The 20,030-nt window shown below is 40.3% G+C and overlaps 1 protein-coding gene across 1 annotated transcript; it reads left to right on the top strand.

The window, feature by feature from the left end:
- Positions 1 to 1,055: 1,055 nt before the first annotated feature.
- hnrnpua (heterogeneous nuclear ribonucleoprotein Ua) lies at positions 1,056 to 20,030 on the top strand. The gene is made up of 14 exons (XM_048536011.2): positions 1,056 to 1,927; positions 5,840 to 5,966; positions 6,049 to 6,122; positions 8,168 to 8,307; positions 8,397 to 8,496; positions 11,330 to 11,442; positions 12,134 to 12,397; positions 12,947 to 13,066; positions 13,742 to 13,870; positions 14,311 to 14,479; positions 16,002 to 16,268; positions 16,971 to 17,176; positions 18,781 to 18,885; positions 19,684 to 20,030. The coding sequence occupies exons 1-14, from the start codon at positions 1,210 to 1,212 to the stop codon at positions 19,738 to 19,740; spliced, it is 2,589 nt and encodes an 862-aa protein (XP_048391968.2). The 5' UTR covers positions 1,056 to 1,209; the 3' UTR covers positions 19,741 to 20,030.

The raw sequence follows: 20,030 nt of genomic DNA on the forward strand, positions 1-20,030 counted from the left end.
TCATGAGAAATTCCTGCTCTTATTCCTATCTTTTATTTATTTTGCTCTAAGAGATCCATAAGATGTCTGAGATTTTTCTATCATTTAATAAGGCTGGCTGAGCTTTGACTTTGATTTCCTTTCTCTCTCATTCTTTTTGATTCCTTTAACAACCAAAACATCCAATAGTGATGGCAGATAACCCAGAGCACTCTGGGCTAAAGAATTCCAAAGATTCATAACCTTCTGAACAACGGCATTTCCCCACATCTCAGTCCTAAATGTCTCATTCCTTCTCCAGAGACAGCAATCCCTAATTCTAGATTATCCTGCTGGGGAAACAATCTGTCAGCGTCTATCCTTTCAAGCTGTCTCAGGAACTCACATTTCAACAAGTTCATCTCTAATTCTGATAACTTTACCCAATAAGGGAGGAAAAAGCTATTATTTGATGTTGAACAACATCTGACTTAGTAGTAATTATATAAAGGTAAAGTTGCCATGACCTCAGAGGACCCTAATGCTGCTGTCTCATTAGAGATGATTGGTGGAGTTTAACCTGAAGCTCATGACACCTCAGACGAGGAGCGAGATTGAGAAGGTGGGACCCTCATAGTAATTTACGAGAATTGAACCCAAGCTGTTGCATGATAAAGCAGCTGTCTAACCAACTGAACTAACCAATCCCCATGGTAGATATAAGAGTACAGGCTATCATTAGTGTACTATGAAAGGTAACCCATTCCTGCGGATGATATGAGGGGAAGCACGTTGAAGAAGAGAGGAGCAAAGGATAGACTCTCAAGCACAGCTATCTGCAAACAGAGTGCTTCAAATGTCATTATTGATGCTTGCAGATAAGATATGCCCAGTAACTGATATCTCCAACCAGACACTAATCAATAATGACAATGACCATATCTTCCCCCCCCCCCCCCCCCCCGCAGTAATCCAGCAGCAGCTTTGTCGATGATGCATAGGCAGTCAGTGGCATTGGGTTAGTAATGTGCCAGCAGCTCTGTCAGCAATCTCCCTGCTTCTCCAGCAGAGGCGCTCACTCTCGGGGGTTTACGGTAGGCCGGTGCTGACCCCACACTGAGTCTGCGCGGCGCGGAGCCGAGCCGAGCCGAGCCTCGAGGAGCCGGGTCGATCGGTGCAGGGTGACGGAGCCCGAATCGAAGCGGAGCCCGAGGCCGGAGCTGAGCCCGAGTCCCCGCCATCGTCCTCACCATGAGCGACATCAACGTGAAGAAACTGAAGGTGCCCGAGCTCAAGGATGAGCTGAAGCGGCGCGGCTTGAGTGTGCAGGGCCTGAAAGCCGAGCTCCAGGAGCGGCTGCAGGCCGCACTCGACAGCGAGGCCGAGGAGGAGATGATGGAAGAGGAGGAGGAGGAGGAAGACGGGGGGCCCGGGCCGCTGGAGACCCCCGAGAACGGCGAGGAGGAGCTGGAAGACGAGACGGCAGGCGGCGAGGAGGAGGAGGAGGAGGAGCCGCCGCAGTTGGCGGGAGGAGACAAAGCCGAGGCCCAGGCGCGGGGCCCGGGACTGAACGGCGCTTCCCTGGCCGCTGGGCTGGAACCGCCGGCGGCCGTAGTGAGCCAAGTCCAGGCGGAGGAGGAGGAATCTCAAGGAGAGGCCGAAGTCCTGGTCCGAGCCGCGGGAGGGGGAATGGACGACGAGGAGGAGGAGGAGGAGGAGGTCGAGAGCAAAACAGGCGAGAGCGGCCTGGGCGACGAGGAGGAGGAGGAAAACGGGATGGGAGAGGCGGAGGGAGCGGTACCGGAGCCGGCCCGGGTCCAAGAGCAAACCCAAGTCCAGGCTGAGGCGCAGCAAAGAGCGGGAGAAGAGGAAACAATGGAGCTGGGGGACGGCGAGGCGCGGGCTGGTGGCAAACAGGAACCTGAGGCCGCTTCGGTCCCGGCTCCCGCCCCTCAACACTCCAGCAAAGGTGGGGGAACCCGCCTCCCTTCGCCCGGGGGCGGGGAACCTGGGCTTTTTATTTCTCATTCATCCGTTTTATTTCACAAAAAAAAACTAAAACATCAACGAGCCTCAGAACCCATCACTTCCGGCGCCTCCATTGGGCTCCGGCTGCTGGGCGCGCGTGTTAGACCGTGCCCAGGGGGTGGGGGGGTGGTGGAGGAGGAGCTGCTTCAGCCTGAGTCCCAGTCTCTTATCAGAGAGAGACTGGATTTAAAATGGGAGAGTGGATTGGAGGCGGGGGTGGGTGGTGGTGTGGGATGAGGATACAGGATGGCTGAAGGAAGCCACTGAGAAAATGGAGGGTGGAAATAATGCAAACCAAAATGGAGTAGCTCAAGGAATTAGGAAAAGGTTGTAGGGGGAGGGGAAGTGGGAATAGAAACAACTTTGCACCTTCTCTTTTATTTTGCTTTGCATTTGCTGTTCGATGTTTTAGATTAGAAAATCACTTCCAGCACTGTCAGGCCAGATAAGCCACATGCTTTTATCATTTTCTGAAGAAGGGCCTAGGCCCAAAACGTCAGCCTTCCTGGTCCTCTGCTGTGTTCATCCAGCTCTACACCTTGTTATTGCAGATTCTTCAGTATCTGCAGTTCCTACTATCTTTTATATCAGAGCATTTTGATGAAAAGTAGGCCGTCAGGTTGGAGTGGGGATTTAGCTAAAACATAAGGTCAGGGCACCTTTAGGGTACAGTAACTTGGCTGTGTCTCTGAAGAAGTGCAGGGAAGGGCTGGAGTTGCATGTATAGCTTGCATCTGTGAATGTTTGGTCAGTTTGAAGTTGAAGCTTCATCCCATCCTGGATTTCATCCAAAAAGTTTTGGAGGAGTTGAGTGGGTTAAAGTTGATTATGAAGTAACTGCATGTGTGAAATGTGGTCTTAATTCTGTGGTTAAATGGAGATCACTTTTAGGTTTAGGGCTAGTAATGGATTCTTAAACCTCCCAGAAAAACTATGGGACCGGGTGGATAAAACAGTGGGAATGGTTTAGAAAAGCTTGCAGCCAAGCACATATAGCCCCAATGTGTGGGAAGGCTTTGACAAAAACTGTGGGTTGCAAATGATGAAATTGGCTAATGCATTGTATGTGCAAGGCTGCGTTTACTCTGTAGCTTGGATGGTAGCTTGATATCGGGTCATGGGAGAAATTAAGTTTATTTTAGAAAACGACAATGTCTTTGACAACATGGAAGGCAAACAGTCTGGAGGTATGTTGCTTGTGAGTGTGGGTCCTTGAGTCAGAGAAGAATTTTTTGTGTTGGCAATATTTTTATACAAGGTAAGCGTTTAGAGAAGGTGGGCCACTTTCAATGGCTCCTAATGGCAAACTTCTTTCATGTTTCAATCTTTGAAAAATCTATGATCTGTAAGGAATTTAAATTATAAATATAATCTATAGAATCACAGCATCTGCTAGGTAATTCAAGTTCTAAAATAGTAATATTTGTGTTTTTTTTGCTAAAAGTCAACCCTAAACTAATATAAATCGTCTTTGCCTTCCCTTCAGCATCATGTTCATCCAAAGCTGGAAATTTGAGTGTACAATTTGTAAAGTTCCCTTCCCCCCAACAGCAATTGATGTATAATTAACACCTGTATTGTGTATTTAATTATACTTGGTGGTCGATTTTGCATGAAGCAGAATATTGCATGGTAATTGTGTGATGTAGCAATCCTGGCAGTATATAGTAATGATACATGCAGTGCATTATCAGTCATGAAATAGTCATTCACAAACAACTTGGCTTCTACAGAGTGTGCTATGTAAACATTGCATGGGATGCTGGACTGCAATATCGATGTACAACTGAGACCAAGTGGACACCGTCCTGTCTGAGAAAAGGTTGAATTGAATTTCCACTGTCCAGATTTGAAGAAAGCAGCAGTGTTTAATTTCACTGCTTTGGTGTGTAGCAGATGTAGTTATTTAAGACACCTTGTGCTGCTTGGCAAACTCAATTTTCTGGCATGTAGATAGATGCATATTGCTTATGAAGAGCTTTGTTCGGGCTGGTTTGTTTTGAGTATTTGAGAGCATTCAGACTTGGTGAAATCCTATTTTGTTAAAGTACCCAGGCAATTTGTACACCGTGCATTGTCAAGTCTGATAAGATATCTCATTGTTTTGTTCAGCTCCATCACTTCTTGTGGACCAACTTTTCAGCAGTGACCGTTGAGAACATTTGAAATATTTTACATACCCAGAAGACATTAGCTAAACTCTTCATATCTGAACCTCTAAAATAAGTGGAAATTCACAGTGTAGTTGAATTTAATGAGTTGTCCAGGTGTGCTTGAATATTTTTATATTGACTGCACTTTTTCAAAGAACCAATAGCTCCTGTACCCAAAATTTAATGTTCCAATTCAGCAAGGCATAGAACAGATTTTGGTGTAAACCTAATTCTGTGATGAACTTTTAAGTGCCTTAAAAGAAAATATGTTGGTACATCTGACCATTTTAATGTCTTGGTACATGCCATTGCCCTTCCCCTTCCCTCTCCAGAAATGTATCCTTACTGAATTTGGTGCCCTACTGATATATAGCAGTGCAAACTAGGCAGCTGCTTTCAGGCTAACAGAATGGGAATTGCCTATTAATAGTCAAAACTATTTCTGGAAACAGCTTTGTGTTCCATTTCAATCTCCCAATGACAACTGTCCTATTTGAGCTGCAACCTCTTTCATCAGCAAGTTTCCACTGAGGAATGATTACCGACCCTTTACTACTTCCTTATTCAGCGTGAAAGTGATTTTTGAAATACTTTATACATGCATGCACCATACCATTGTCAACTATGCCAAAGTGAAGTTGGATATTGATCCTGTGTTTAGTGTAAATTTTACTTGAATCCTGATTCCAGGCCTGGAGGAGGCAGTCTCTTGTTTAGCTTGATGCTAAATCTGTGTTGTGAATGAATGTTAAATTTAACTCCTTCGTTCCTATGTAATTTAATAATACAATATTTGCAACATACCAAGAATTACAAATACATGATCACTTCAGGCAAAGGCTTATTACCTGAAGTCCTCAGGATAAACACCTCTCTCTGGAAGTAGTGTTAATATTTCTAGCAGGCAGTCTTTTCCTGTATGGGCCCACAGTGCAAAATGATCCCTAAATTAGCATTCTAAAGTAGATGAGTGGTTGGTCAAGGAACTGAATGATCAAGAGACATGTTTGATGTAGTTGTGTTGAGGTGTGTACTTTCAGCAGAGCAAACTTCAGTTTGAATGATGCAGTGGTACCAAGCAAAGTAGAGGTAATGAATTTGGCACAGTTATATTACCTGGCAGGTCAGTGGAGGGAAGTACTGGAACAGTTGCTATTCTTGGTCAGTTGTGATTCATATATTTGCTTGTTATTCAGTTAATCGAAGTGAAAATTCTACTTTAGTAAATCAGGATGTGAGCAGCAGTAAAACTTGACATGGTTACAAAGGCTATGATCAATGTTCATCAGTTTGAGTGCACAGAAATATCACGTAGCATATCTTTAATCCTTTTGAGAAACGTTACAACAGGAATGTTCAGTTTTATTAATAATTCAGCTTCTGCATTAAATACCCTCTGTTGGGGGTAAGTTGTGGTTATCATTGAGCCAATAAATTCTTGTGTGCACTTTGCAAAAATTTCCTTTGAGAATTCTATGTAAAAGACCATTTGCACTTTCTTCCTATTAACTCTAGGTAAAATGTAATGTATTTAAAGTAAGCAAATTGAAGCCAGTCCTCATTGAGAACAGTTAAAATAATTCTAACATTTTATGTATTATATTGATCTTTATTTTGCTATTTTGAACATAACTTGCATACTTTCATCCCTTAAATGGAGCCTTGTAATCTTGAATTTGTAACCTGCTTTTTTTTTTAAGGAAAAGACAGCCAGGCTGAACAGGCAACTGATAAGGGTAAAGAGCAAAATCGCAAAGGTGTAAAGAGACCTCATGAAGACCATGGACGTGGCTACTATGAGTATATTGAAGAAAACAAATATCGACGGTATGACTGACTTATCAGCTCCTGTACCTTGCTATTCGTTTTAAAGCCAAACCATTGACTAATGTGTATGCCTGTGTTTTAGGTCCAAGTCTCCCCAGCCACCTGTGGAAGAAGATGAGGAAGAGTTTGATGATAATGTAGTTGCCCTGGATACATGTATGTGACATTAACTAAATCGGGTAATTATGTATTGTAAAATGAGATGAGGCAGGAATTTGATTTAGTGGGAAATGGCAAATTGCTGCCAAATTCAGCATTCTCCAGATATAATCAAGCTGTTAAGATTACACAATCCACAGAACTCCCAGCAGTGACACAGTGCAGCGACTTATCACATTACTGTGTCCCTCCCCTCCTTTGCTAAGTGTCAGGAGTTTTCTGGGAGAATCAGTTGGCAATCCATTCTGTACGTGCACCATCCTCTGCCTGAAAAAGTTGCCCTCAGGTCCTTTTTAAACCTTTCCCTTCTGACCCTGAATCTCTGCCCTCCAGCCTTATCATTCAATTCATCTTATCTGTGGACCTCATTATTTGCTAATATATTTTCAGTGACTTTAACAATTATGCCTCCCTATGTCCCTAATCATACTTTGTTACAAATTGTATAATTTACATTGGGCAGCCATTCATTTAATTTGACCACTTGTTCAGTCAGGTCGATGGAACTGGTCATGATTTACTTTTAGTAAGGTGGTCCAGCATCTTTTTATAGCTGGTGTCCAATAGGTCCACAATTTCTTAGTTTCTGGTTTCTTCCCCTTTTTAGTTATGGGAATCTCATAACTTCCTTTAGTCATTTGGAACCAGCCAAACCTTCAGAGCTCTTAAATAGATTGACACATTTCTTCTATAATATGTCTTATGTCATTTTGCATTCTGATATGCAGCATCAAGTCCAGATCAGCCCTGGGTGACTTTATCCTTTTTAAGACAATTTCTGCATCAAACGTAGGAGCAAATAAATGCCTTGTTAACATTATCTTCAACATTGAAAACCTGGTGGGTGTTCATTTGCACTTCAGGCATATCTTTATCTTCAAACCTAACATCTCTAACACCTGATGGCTATGGAAGTCCAGTACCATTCTAAAACAGTTATTCCTGCAGCAGTCCACAATCCTTGGCCTTTCTAATGACAGCCTGAAATTTTGCCGTTATATTGTTCTAAGTGACAAGTTACCTTGAAAGACAGTGCTTGTCAAAATTTTAAAATTCACTTATTGAACTGTAATTTTCTTTAAGTCTGAAATAAATCTTCGTAACAATGTCCAGGTTTTCTAGCATATCTCGTTCACCACAGATGAGAGAGCAAATAGACAGTTTGCATGTTCTTAATGGTTAATGGCCAGGTTTTGTTACCGGGGTTGGTGGGGGGGTGTTGTTGCTGGGGGGAGTGCAGTCTTTATGGTATCACAAAAAAAAGTGGGTATGTTTGGGAGAAAGAGCTGTCAAAATGCATTTTTGTTTTGTTATTGAGGTTCTTGTGGAGGTTTCTATTGATTGCTTATGATAGACTTATAGGAAAAGGGAACTTCTGGCTTATTTCTTCTCCAATGCATAAACTTGCAACTTATTTTTGATTTATTTCCTTAATACTATTTGTCTTATTTTGCTTCTGTTTTGATATGCTATTAAAATAATTGACTGAGTTATTTTAAGTTTCTTGTTGTGGAAATCTTGATTTTAATGACATTAACTGACTTTAAATCAGTAACGGCAGAGCAGTTTTCTAATTGCCACAATGTTCTTTTTGAGTTTATTGCGTGCCATTATGATAACATAATAGTATTTAACCTTGAAAAGAGGAGGAAATTAATGTCTCCCACCTTTGTGGGTGTTAAAAATATCTAGTATGTTCTGTTATTACTCCTAGTAATTCTGGTACAGCTTAGTCCCTGAAAAGATACTGGAAATATTCTGGTAATTGCTGTGCTGATTCTGTGGTCAATAAGCAATGTAATGTTAGTACAGGACACTTAATCTTTGGGTCCAATCTTGTTCCTTGATTTCTAATTAGTGATCTCCTGTTGTGGTTGAATTTCTTTAGCTGGTGTATGGCACTATCTTCATTTAGTATAATAGTGGGAAATGTCCCTCTGTGTTAGGTTTGTCACAGCGCTAGTCAGTGTGTGCCAGCAATAAGCTTTCTACTGTATTAGGTGACATGTTAAAATACTGACATGTCCAGTATTCTTTTACAGACAATTGCGATTTGCACTTTAAGATCAACAGAGATCGGTTTGGCGCCATGCCACTGACCATGGAAGGATTTGCCTACCTTTGGGCAGGTGGAAGAGCTTCTTATGGAGTTACCAAAGGCAAAATCTGCTTTGAAATGAAGGTAGATGTCTTTGCATTTTGTGCGCAAATAACTTTTTAAAAACTCAAATTTATGATGATATTGTCTGACTTTGACATTTGTGTTAACAGGTAACTGAGAAGATACCAGTTAAGCATTTGCCGCCAGATCAGACTGACCCACATGAAGTGAGGGTTGGCTGGTCACTGGCTTCCTACAGCATGTTACTTGGTGAGTTTTTCAACATCCTGTTTGCAGGTTTTCTCCATCTCCTTACAGAGGTGAACATGCACAACTGTTTCTGGGGAGAGCGCCTGATTTCTCTAAAATTGCAATTCCTCAAATCTGGTAAAAACTTACCTGTTGATTAATAAGACTTAAAATTTGCTCAGTGTTGGATGTGTCGCAGATCAGTGATGTGATTTGACAATACATATTTTTGATGACAGAGTTCTACAAAAGGAGGACTTTTATGGTTTGTAGTATCTTGTTAGTTACTGTAGGAGCGTGGTGGCCAAATGGCAGTGAGCTCAGAACTATGTTGCAATGGTTTCAGTGGCATCTTTCAGAAAGGAAACCACTTGCTGAATATAGCCATATATTTTGTAGAACAGATAAACAGAGTTGCAGAATTTTGTCTATAAAGTCATACAGCATGGATACAGACCCTTCGGTCCAACCAGTCCACAATGACCATGTTCCTAAACTAAAGTAGTCCTACCTACGCTTGGCACATATCCCTCAAAACCCTTCCTATCCATGAACTTACCCAGGTGTGTTTTAAACATAGTAACTGCACTTGCATTCACCGCTTTGATCTGAGCAATGAAGGCAAGCATGCTAAACGCCGCCTTAACCACCCTGTATAGCTGTGACACAAATTTTAAAAGAATTTATGTACCTGAACTGCTATGTGTTTGTTCTAAAATGCTGCCCATGGCAGTTTCATGATGGTTATTTAGCAGTTTGATGACATTGGGATTTTTTAAAATCACTTTTTAATAACATTCCAAATATAAAGTGCTGTATATGGGTGATAAATGTGTTATATATTTTTTTCTTGTTTGAGTTGGATTTGATCTCAAACCAGACTGAAATTGAAAACTTCCCTATAGCTTATTCTAACAGTACTATGTGAAAAGTGAAACTGTTTTGAACCGGTTTGATGTGCAGTGAGCAGCTCAGCATTGCTCCTAACCTAACACAACTGTTTAGGGATGTAGAACATTTCCTAAAGTACATAAAGATGCTTTGGATCATGGTGTATTGGAGCAACATTGAATATCACTGGCAGTCTACTAAGTGTACTATGACTGCTGTATGCTTGATAGTAAAAATGATAAAGCAATTCATAACTATATACTTAATATTTCTCCTCTTGGTGAAAATAATAATTTCAAACCAGTGACAAAGAAGGAAAATGAGATCTGAAGAACGGATCTAGTCATATCAAGGTTCTACGTGTTTATATTTTTGCACTTGCAAGCATAATTCTGGTTTATGTTGTCTCTGAGAAACCATCATGAATATTGTGCTGTCTACAGAATTGTGCATATACAATAATTTGTACAGCACTTTATAGGGAAACTTGCAATGATGATTTTTGCTTGTGTAAATAAATATGTTGCATTTAAGCTTAAGAGGTTTCAAGGCTTGATTCTCACTTGCTGTAATTGATGTCAGGTTTTGCAATTTTGTCTTTATCCCAATCCAGAGGTAGGTTGAATCAAATATTTAATTTAGGTTTATGCTTGTTTGATGACAAATGATGTCTGCTGGAACATACTAACATGTGAATGTTTAGTGAGAAAGCGGCAAGCTGCAAGTTGCAGGTTATCTGAGATATTTTTGATTTCCAAGCTCAGAAGCAAAGAATGCCCACTTGCTTAGTGAACAGAGGCTTACCAGGAGAGAAACTTAAAGGCCCATTGCTGTAGCTACATCTCAAAGAAAAATGAAGAAGCTCAAAATAAGAATTCAGAGACAATAGCGCCTCATGCTATTAAACATTCCTGCATTACATAATGTGGATAATATATCAGGTTTTAAATAATTCTGAAATTCCTGATCATATTTGTAAAATAATTCTTAATTTGCTCTGTATTTTAAAATATAAAGATCATTTGAACATAATTTGAAGACCTGAGAGTCTTCTGGTTTCATGTTTCTGAATTTGTCCTTTGAAATTTGATATAACCCACATTGTTTAATGTAAAATGTTTTGCAGTCTCAAACATTGTTCTGTGCAGACTCTGATACCTTATTTTTCTGTCTCTGTTTCACTTGGAGGGAAAAGGAAACAAAGATATTTTAGTTTACTTCATTTGTTGGTTCTTTAATATTGTTGTCTTCCTGTCTCTATGTCACAAATGTTATGTCTTTTTATAATATTTGTCTCAGGAAGTGTTAATGTTCATGTCTGAGACCGTTAATCATTCTGGAAAAAGTTTGATTTCAGTTCTTTGTGTTGTCCAGTTTAGCTTGGTAAATTGCATTCCATCATTTGTACATGTGTAGGTTCCCTGTTCTTCAAAAGTAATGCTGAATCTTACCCCTGATGGGATTACACATTAGACTTGCCACTTTTCATAAACTTCGGATATAGCAGCTTTTCCAGGAGACATTGCGACACAGATGAAGAAAAATCTGCTGTTATGTAAACTAGCAGGGCATGGTTTCAGAGTTGGTTCTGAGTTGGTTGTGCAAGGATTTCTGGCAGTTTGCCCTCTCTCTTGTCCTGATGATTGTAACTTGAATGTCACTGTAATCTAGAGATAGAGACTACAGGTTTTTTCTTGATTGCAGTATACCTGACCACCATTTGCCCAGTTTAGCTTGATATTAATTCTGATGCCATTTAAGTTGTGAGCAATTCTGACGTGGCACCTGCTACCAAAGGGCAAGGTCTGCCTTTTCTCTACAGCCTCTGAATGGCCTTGTATATATCTTCTTCCTTTCTTCCAAAAGTTTGAGAAAGAATTGTTTTAGTGTCTACTTCTTAATTCTTGACACAGACAACATTAGTTGCTTAAGTTTAAATGGTTTCAAACTCTTTTGCTTTCAGGTGAAGAAGAACTTTCTGTCGGATACTCTGGAAATGGAACAAAATGTTCAAATTGCAAATCTGAAGATTATGGTGAAAAGTTTGGAGAGAATGATGTGATTGGCTGCTTTCTTGTAAGTTAATAATATTTAAGGAATCATGGCATTAGGACAAACAAATACTTCTCATTTTTGCTACCTGCCTTCTGTCATGTTTTCAAACCCCAGTAGATATCATTGATTTGAGATTCCTAGTTAATGAGATCAAGAAATCCACACATTTAATTACTAATTTTATAGTTTTAAATGCGATGTTTGAAAAATGCTTCTACATTAATTTAGGTCCTTGCATTGGATTTAGTAACTGCTGTGCTGCTGGTATCAATATTGTCAGGTATAAGAGTGTAAAATTAAAAATTAGTTAGGTTTTACTTAGAGCAAGACGCATGGAAGGTTATTAATGAAAGGAACTTTGTAAATATGCTTTTATGCACATCAAGAGCAGAGCATTGCAGGTTTCAAAGATCTGTTACATTTCCTGTGGAAATTTTTGGCAAGTGTTGGGGTTGCTAGTGCATACAATGTGTGATTTTAAAACATTTACCCTCATCTGTAGAAAATAAGATTTTGAAGAATCTTTTGTCCACAGTTATGGCTGTGATTGTTGGGTGAGAGGTGCTATTTAATGATGTTCAGCTGAACTAGTGAGATAGTAAAAATCAAATTTTCATAAGCTGTGGACTGCAGTCAAGTCTACTTGAAGTTTGTTGTGTGCAGGAAGTTAATCATGCTCCCAGTAGTTATTTTGTGTGTTCTTTTGTTACAGAACTTCGACGCTGATGAAGTGGAAGTCTCTTATTCCAAGAACGGTCAGGATCTGGGTGTCGCATTTAAAATTGGGAAAGATGATCTCGCTGGCAGAGCCTTATTTCCACATGTTCTATGCCACAATTGTGCTGTGGAGCTTAATTTTGGACAGAAGGAGACTCCCTATTTTCCAATACCAGAAGGCTTCACCTTCATTCAGCAAGTTCCATTGGAGGAGCGTGTACGAGGACCAAGGGGACCCAAAACCAAAGGAGAATGTGAGGCAAGTGTGATACTTCAAAATCATTGATTCTTACCTGGTTGTTCAGAAGTAAGAGCATAGGAGTAAGCTGCTGCAACTAGATCACGGTTTCATTTTACCCACCTTTGAGCCATTGCCTAACAAAGGCTCACTCATTGAAAACTGCCAAAAACTGTTTCTCCCTCTGTTTTCTTTTACTGTATGACTATAATGTGCAAGAAGTTTCTCAACATTTAGAGTGCCCTGATTAGATTCCATATTTGATATTGCAACGTTCCTTCTTAAAACCAAAAGTATGAACCGTTTGGGTTCCACCTAAGTATGGCCATAATATCTTCACTGGTTGTTACACTTCAGGGGTGTATATATATATGTCTCCAGACATCAGTAAAGCAATATGATTGCAATACATTTGTTTTCTAAATTATGTTGGATGCAGACAGGAGTATGGTAGACTAATGGTGTAAAATATAGTCAGTAGAAGATCCTTTTCGTCGTTGATATTGAGTGATCAGTTTGGGAAGAAGATACTTGGAATAGTTTGTAATAATGTTGTTTGGTTTGCTTTAGGTTTTGATGATGGTTGGCTTGCCTGGAACTGGCAAATCGTTATGGGTTTCAAAGCATGCAGCAGAGTACCCAGGCAAATATAACATTCTGGGGACAAACAACATCATGGATATAATGAAGGTGAGATACTTGAGAGCCATTGGATGGAAGAATTTTGCATTTGGAAAACATACTTGTAAACAGCAATGATTTATTGTGTAATATTATAAATTGTATGTGCATGTCGTGCCGGTCTAATTTTGGACTGTGATTTCCTTTTTTTTTGTTTTCTTTCCCACGTTTGAAGCTGCATGCCTAAGTACCTCAAAAACCTGTATGTAAACAATTGATTGTAACAGCGTAGTTGCAACTTGGAATGAGTAGTTGGTGCTCTGCAATGAGGTCCTTATATCTTTTTCCTGTCCATTCCCAAATCATCATCATCTTAAGATGAGCATGTGATTTACTAATGTTGGGAAACTAACATGAAACATGGATTGCACAATGACAATTAGCTGAGCCCTCCTTAGGGTAAGGGAAACCAAAAGGATGTGTTACCACAGTAACAATTTTGGTGCCACTTTACAAAAACAACCTGAAAGAAATAATTGGTAATCATACAAAAGAAACTATGAATTACATTCCTGCCAACTAGCACAGAGTAAAAAGCTAAGGAATGCATATTAATAAAGATTCCACTTAACAGCAAAAGCCTTGGTCCTTACAGAACAGGAATCCATGAACAGATTAAACAATGCTTCATCCTAATTTTACCAAGCTCTTGAGTGTCTGTTCAAATTTTATACCCTCTTTCAGGTTTTGAGCTTCAAGCGTCAGAAGACTGACAGAGGTAAACTAACTACGTTGATTCAACAAGCCACACAGTGTTTGAGCAAGTTTATTGAGATTGCAGCACGCAAGAAGCGCAACTACATCCTTGATCAGGTATGCTCATAGTTGATCTTTCTCCTGCCACTGACTGGTTATGTGTTCAGGTTTATTTGTGTTCCTGTGCACAATCTAATTAGGTCAGATTGTTTGGGAGACAGAAGGAAAGAATTAGGGCAAGAATTTGATACGTTGCAATAAATAGATATTGAGTACAGATTATAGATAGGACACTTAAGTTTTTGCTAAGTAGGAAAGCAAACAATTAACCCGGTGTAATTGCACTTTGATTCCTTACAATCAATCATCTTTGTAATATGTTTGCTATAATTAATTGTATACATGGTGCACAATAACTAATGCTGTCTTATCAGCTTTGGCTTTAAATTAAGGTGGGATGCTGTGCAAGAAATGGGAGGTTTTGGGGGTGCCTGGAAAACTCAAAAATGAGAAGCACAGTTTTTTTTTTCAAAAAAACTTTTAATTTTCTTGTGTAGACAAATGTGTGTGCAGCTGCACAGAGAAGGAAGATGTGCCTGTTCGCAGGCTTCCAACGTAAAGCGGTTGTCATTTGCCCATCAGATGAAGAATATAAGGAGCGTTCAAAGAAGAAAGCAGAGGAAGAGGGAAAGGATGTCCCAGAGCATGCTGTTCTGAAAATGAAAGGTGTAGATCGAATTTGAGTGCGACCCTGGTGTTGCCTTATCAACCAGTTTTTCTTTAGAAGCTAGAATACCTAGTTTGCTCTGTAGTTTGGATGTGTTAGTGGTACAATGGTGCACTGAATGGTCACTTCCAGTCTTTTTAAAAACCTTAAAATATAATTTTGTCCTTTCAGTTTTTTCATTTCTTTACCTGTTACATTGGATCCGTTTGACTTTTAATATTAGTTAAGTGTAATTTTAGAGAGATGCTTCACTTGGGTGTTTTACTTGCCTGCTATAAGAAAATGTTTTGTCTCTTTTTTTTTGAAGAAAAAACCTTGCTTCAGCTGTAAGATACTGCCATACAGCTGTTTATAGTTTATTTTACCCACGAACTTCTAATTTTAGCCTCTAAGACATGTAGGGAAACTGTACACTGTCGTTCTCACACCAGTACAGAGTAGTTTCTGATGTTCTGATACGTGGATGGTGCTACGAATCCAGTAAATATTGTTCTTCAGTGCATTGCGTCCAGGATATTATCTCACTGCTTGGGGTCGCACTGGTGTAATGTCATTGTGATTTGGAAAGAATGCTCTGCCTCCTTTTGGACTGAATTTCTTAAATTTATTTCTTACAAGGGTGCTAACATTAGCATCCTTTGCCACTGCTCAGTGCAAGGGGTAACCTGGATTGAAGGAGGAGAGATGCCTTCCTGGGATTATACAAGCTTCTCTTTGAACTCTCTTTTAATGCATTAGCTGATAAATGCTTGGCTGTGACAAGTCGTGATTAGGGCCATCCCACGCTTTGTATCATAGAATCCCAGCTGTGTGGAAGCAGACCCTGCGGCCTAACAAGTCCACATTGACCTATCCCCTATAATCCACCTAATCTACACAACTATTAACACTATGGCCAATTTAGCATGGCGCACCTACCTCACCTGCACATCTTTGGACTGTGGGAGGAAACCGGAGCACCCGGATTAAACCCACGCAGACAAGGAGAGAATGTCTGTGTGGAGTTAGCACAGTCACCCTAGTGTGGAATCGAACTCTGGCCCCTGGCGCTGTGAGGCAGCAGCGCTAACCACTTGATAACAGATTTGTACTGATGGCTTGGCCTTGGTAAATAAGGGCCTGATGTTAGTTGAATGGCTCCCTGGATGAGGCTGGAGGGGTGGGGTGGTATTTGGTGCTGTTCAGTGACACCCCAGCCCCCACTGTGGAAAAGATATGCATGCGGACTTTGGGTGAGTACAGAGTTCAGCTGTGATGCCTCATACAGTTGACTAGACTCTTTACACACTATGGCCTTAAGTGAAGGAAGGCAGCATAGGAGAGATTGTGCCCAGTAGATCCTCTCTGACATAAGTCAAGTGAACAAGAAGGGAAAGAGGTTTTATTATAAGAATAGTGATGGAATGTGGTTGCAGTGGTTTACTTGTCTAAGGTCAGTATTACAGAACTGCACGTGAATTTTAATACAAAAATATTCTGCATTGTGTAGATTTTTACTTCGTGGTCTTTTTTTTTTTGAAGGTATCTACACACTGCCTGAACCGGGTGACTTTCTGGATGAGGTGAGCTACGCAGAGCTGCAGAAGGAGGATGCTCAGAAATTGCTTGAGAAGTATAAGGAAGAAAGTAAAACCGCCCTTCCACCAGAGAAAAAGCCCAATACTAGTTCTGGGAAGAGAGCAATGAATCGGGGGCGAAGCGGTCAACGAGGTGGAATGAACCAATACAATAGAGGTGGCCAGAGAGGAGGGCGTGGTGGATATCAGAACCGTGGCAATTACCGAGGAGGTGTGCACATTTGTACTTTGCATAGACTCGTACATAGAGGCTTCATTTCCAGCTAGGTTCTTGCTGTTGAAAAATGTTCACTATTTACCATGTGTTTACAACATGGAAGTTAACCCTTTATTGCTGCTTAGCAGCAACCTGGGAGAGAATGTTTGCATTAAATTTATTTCACCTGTGGGTGCAGCAGTGTCTGCAGGAAAGTGGGGCGTACTAGTTTCTAGATAACTTCTGGGCGTGACTGTCTTCTCTGCTTCTCTTAAGGTGTTAACCTGTGGAGTATGATTTCATTTTCCCTGGCATCCTCCAGAGTCTTCCCTTCAGTATTTATAATTCCTGTGAGCTTCGATTACTGAATAGTAACAGGGTGGGAACACTGCTGCTACATCTCACTTTGTTCTTGCTTAACGTCCACAGGTACATTTGCAGCATCAGTTGCTAGACACTTCTCAAGATTGAATTTTTCTCATCTCCAGGTTCCCAATTCCTGTTTGGTCACAGTTTAGACTGAAATCCGAGTGCATCAATCATAAGACCTGGCTAGCTTTTTAGAGTTCATCTGCTTTTTGGGTCACCCCAGAGTTCTATTTTTCGTTTCTTTTAAACCTTTTTTCCTCATGAAGCTGTGGCTTATTCCTCTGAGGTTTGACTTGAAGTATTAATTGGAATTGAAATGTGATAATTTTGACTGTCTTTTCCAAACAGGTTCAAACCGTGGACAGTATAACAGAAGAGGAAACCAGCAAAGCCGTGGCTATGCTCCTAATCAGCGTTTCACTCCGATGATAGGCTACAATAGAGGTGGTTTTATTGAAAGACCCTCTTACAGTGGCAGAGGAGGTTCTTACAACCACAGGGGCGTGGCAGACAACCACAGGGGTCCAGGCAGCAACAGAGGAGGCTATGGACAAGTAATGTACAGATTTTGAATTTTTTTTTATTTGGCAGCCCAAGACTTCTCAATTATTCCATTCAGTAGGCTCATTCTTTTTTCTTTTGAAAAAAAAGACCCATAAGCTGTTTTAGTTACCAGTAATTTGGTAGCTTCAAAGTTTGTCGAACAAATAGTCTGACGTGGATCTTCTTAGCCAAACTTTTGATCCTTTCTTATGTGACTGTTTAATATTTTTGCAGTCATTGCATTTATTGCAAGGACGATTAAACCTGCGGAAGGAGGTTTTGCTGCAGCTGCAAAGTGCCTAGGCGATACTGCATCTGGAAGTCTGTTTGTTTTGGTGTCTGCGTTTTGGAGAAAAAGTAGGATATAATTGTGTTAGGTATACTTCATAGAATGTTCACTTGTCTCGTTCTTGGGGTGTGGGGGTTTACCATGAGGAAATTATTTTGTACCCATCAGAGTTTAGTGAAGGCAGTATCATTGAACTTAATGAAGGCAAGATTAGATTTTTAATAAATGAGTTGGGCTGGGGCCGACAGGGAAAAATGGGGTTGCGACCACAGTCTGATCATACATGCTCATGATTGAATGGCGAAGTGGGCTAGAAGAACTGTATGGCCCACTTCACTTAGTCATGTGTTCCTAATTGCATCAATCTTCTTTTTCATTCTTCTTTTTGTCCAGTCTTCACTTTCTTCTCCCTTTTCTTACCCTTGTTGCTCCTCTCACTGAGAGTAACAGTCAAAGAGGAAGCACAGGCAGTTCTTCTAAACGATTGCAGTATATTTGTACTGCATTGCTTTCGCTTGCTGATCTTGTAGTGCATTGTAGGGCTTAATCAGCACATTCAACATGATAAAATAAGCACCTCAGGGCTGTTATAACATTTTGATGTTAAACCACATGACATACTATTAAAGCAAATAAATAGATTTTTAAAGAGCCTCTTGAAGGAAAGATTTGAGAAGTTTGGGATGAAATTCCAAGGCCTCTGGCCTGGGAAGCTGAAGGCTCCTGATGGAGCAATTCAGTTGAGTGTTCCTCAAGACTAGAAAGAAATGAGTGCAGATTCTCTAAAGATATGGAAGCTGGAGGAGATCATGACGGGCAGGCTACTTTATCCCAGTCATGGTAGTTAACTTTAAGAATAAAACAGCTTCTTTTGAGAAAGAAAGCTTTGAAACGGTGACAACCTAATTTTTACACCATTTTTGTTACATAATTTATTGGATACTTGACCAGGATTATGGGTCACCAATTATAAAGTCTGAAAGAATCTCGGAAAAACTGGGTTTGAGTCAATTATGGTGGCTCACCTTTAGCCATTGAATGGAATGAAACTTTTCAGTTAGTTGCACTGCATTGGTCATTCCTGATCAGCACCCCCTCAGCATATTGTGTAAAACTGCTTATTTCCTGCTATTGATGCTGCTTGTTCCTTTACAGTCACAATAATTATCATGATATTATGGGTAGATGGGGAAATTTTCAAGTAGTGGAATTAGACCTTGGGTTGAAAGGTGCACATCCCACTTCAGCGGGTACATTTTGAACGGCAGGGTAAGTGGAAAACTGGACACCTGCCTGTTGACTAAAATACTTCTTATATTACGACAGAATTTCAGGGGCAGGGGAAATCGTGGCTTCAACCAAGGCTACAGAAATGAAAACTTCCTCCAAGGCCAGGGCTTCAAACAGAACTGGAGCCGTCAGCAGCAGGCAGTAAGTAACAGTCACTTCAAACTGGTGACCTGCAAACAAAACAGGACTATAGAGGCTTTTGTGCTCCTGAGATGCTGCTGGGCCTGCTGTGTTCATCCAGTCTCACATTTTATTATCTAGGACTATAGATGGACCTGCTTTTTAAAAAAAACACTGATAATGTCAGGTGTCTTAAAAGGTTTTTGCTAATTTAAAAACTGCTTAATGTAGTTTTGTGTTATTTAAAGTATAGAATCATCTGGAGATTTTATTCAAAGCAGTTTTTAAAAATCATAGATATACAAAGCAGGTGATTTTCAAATTTAGTTAGTGTTGTGGGAGAGTGTGCTGGTAAAGAAATCGGTTGCTGGAGTAGTAAACTTTTTGGAACACCTTGAAGCAGCTTGGAGTGGAAGGATGGATGAGCAGAAATGGAGAGGGGTGTGTTTTGTTTCAAGTCTCATCTGTGGGCTGATCTCAATGCATGAGACCCTAATTATAAACTGTGGCCATCTCTGAAACCAGTAGGAAGGAGGACTTTTGGCAGCTCACTTCAGTGCCACTGGAAGGCTACGCTCGTTTATATGTTACAAAATTCCCCATGTGCTTCTGTTGTGTAAAATGTAGAGGTGGAAGAGAGCTGGGATGGTAGATTTCAGATGTTTATTGTACTATCTAGGTTTACATATACTTCAGAATAGTGCTCCCTTTACACAGTTTTAACTGTGACTCCATTAAAACCTTCTTAGACTGTTGTTTTCTGAAAGGTAGTGTTATTTAGGATCTTTGAATCTCTCTCTCTTGTTTTAAATCATACAGCGACTGCAACAGTTCTGGAGCCAGTACAGCAATCAGTATAACAAAGACTACTTCTAGGATCTGCAGTGAGTGAATGAACGATGGTTTCACCGCAGCTGTAATTTCAACCAAGAGATGTCAACTTTTTTAATCTTGATTTTTAAACATTCCAAAACAAAGTGCCTGCAGGTCGTATTTGGAAGCTTTATCAATTAATTGATTTTTAAGTGTCTTTTATTTTTTTACATTTTAATTGTAATGTTTAGGTGAAATGTGGTGAACCTCCAATTTCTAGAGGATGAAAACATTTTCAGTTTCTGCATTTTTTTCTGTAAAATTTTATCAAATAAAATCCCCCCTGAACTTGT

Source organism: Stegostoma tigrinum, chromosome 9 (assembly GCF_030684315.1).
Source record: "Stegostoma tigrinum isolate sSteTig4 chromosome 9, sSteTig4.hap1, whole genome shotgun sequence".
Classification (NCBI taxonomy): Eukaryota; Metazoa; Chordata; class Chondrichthyes; order Orectolobiformes; family Stegostomatidae; genus Stegostoma; species Stegostoma tigrinum.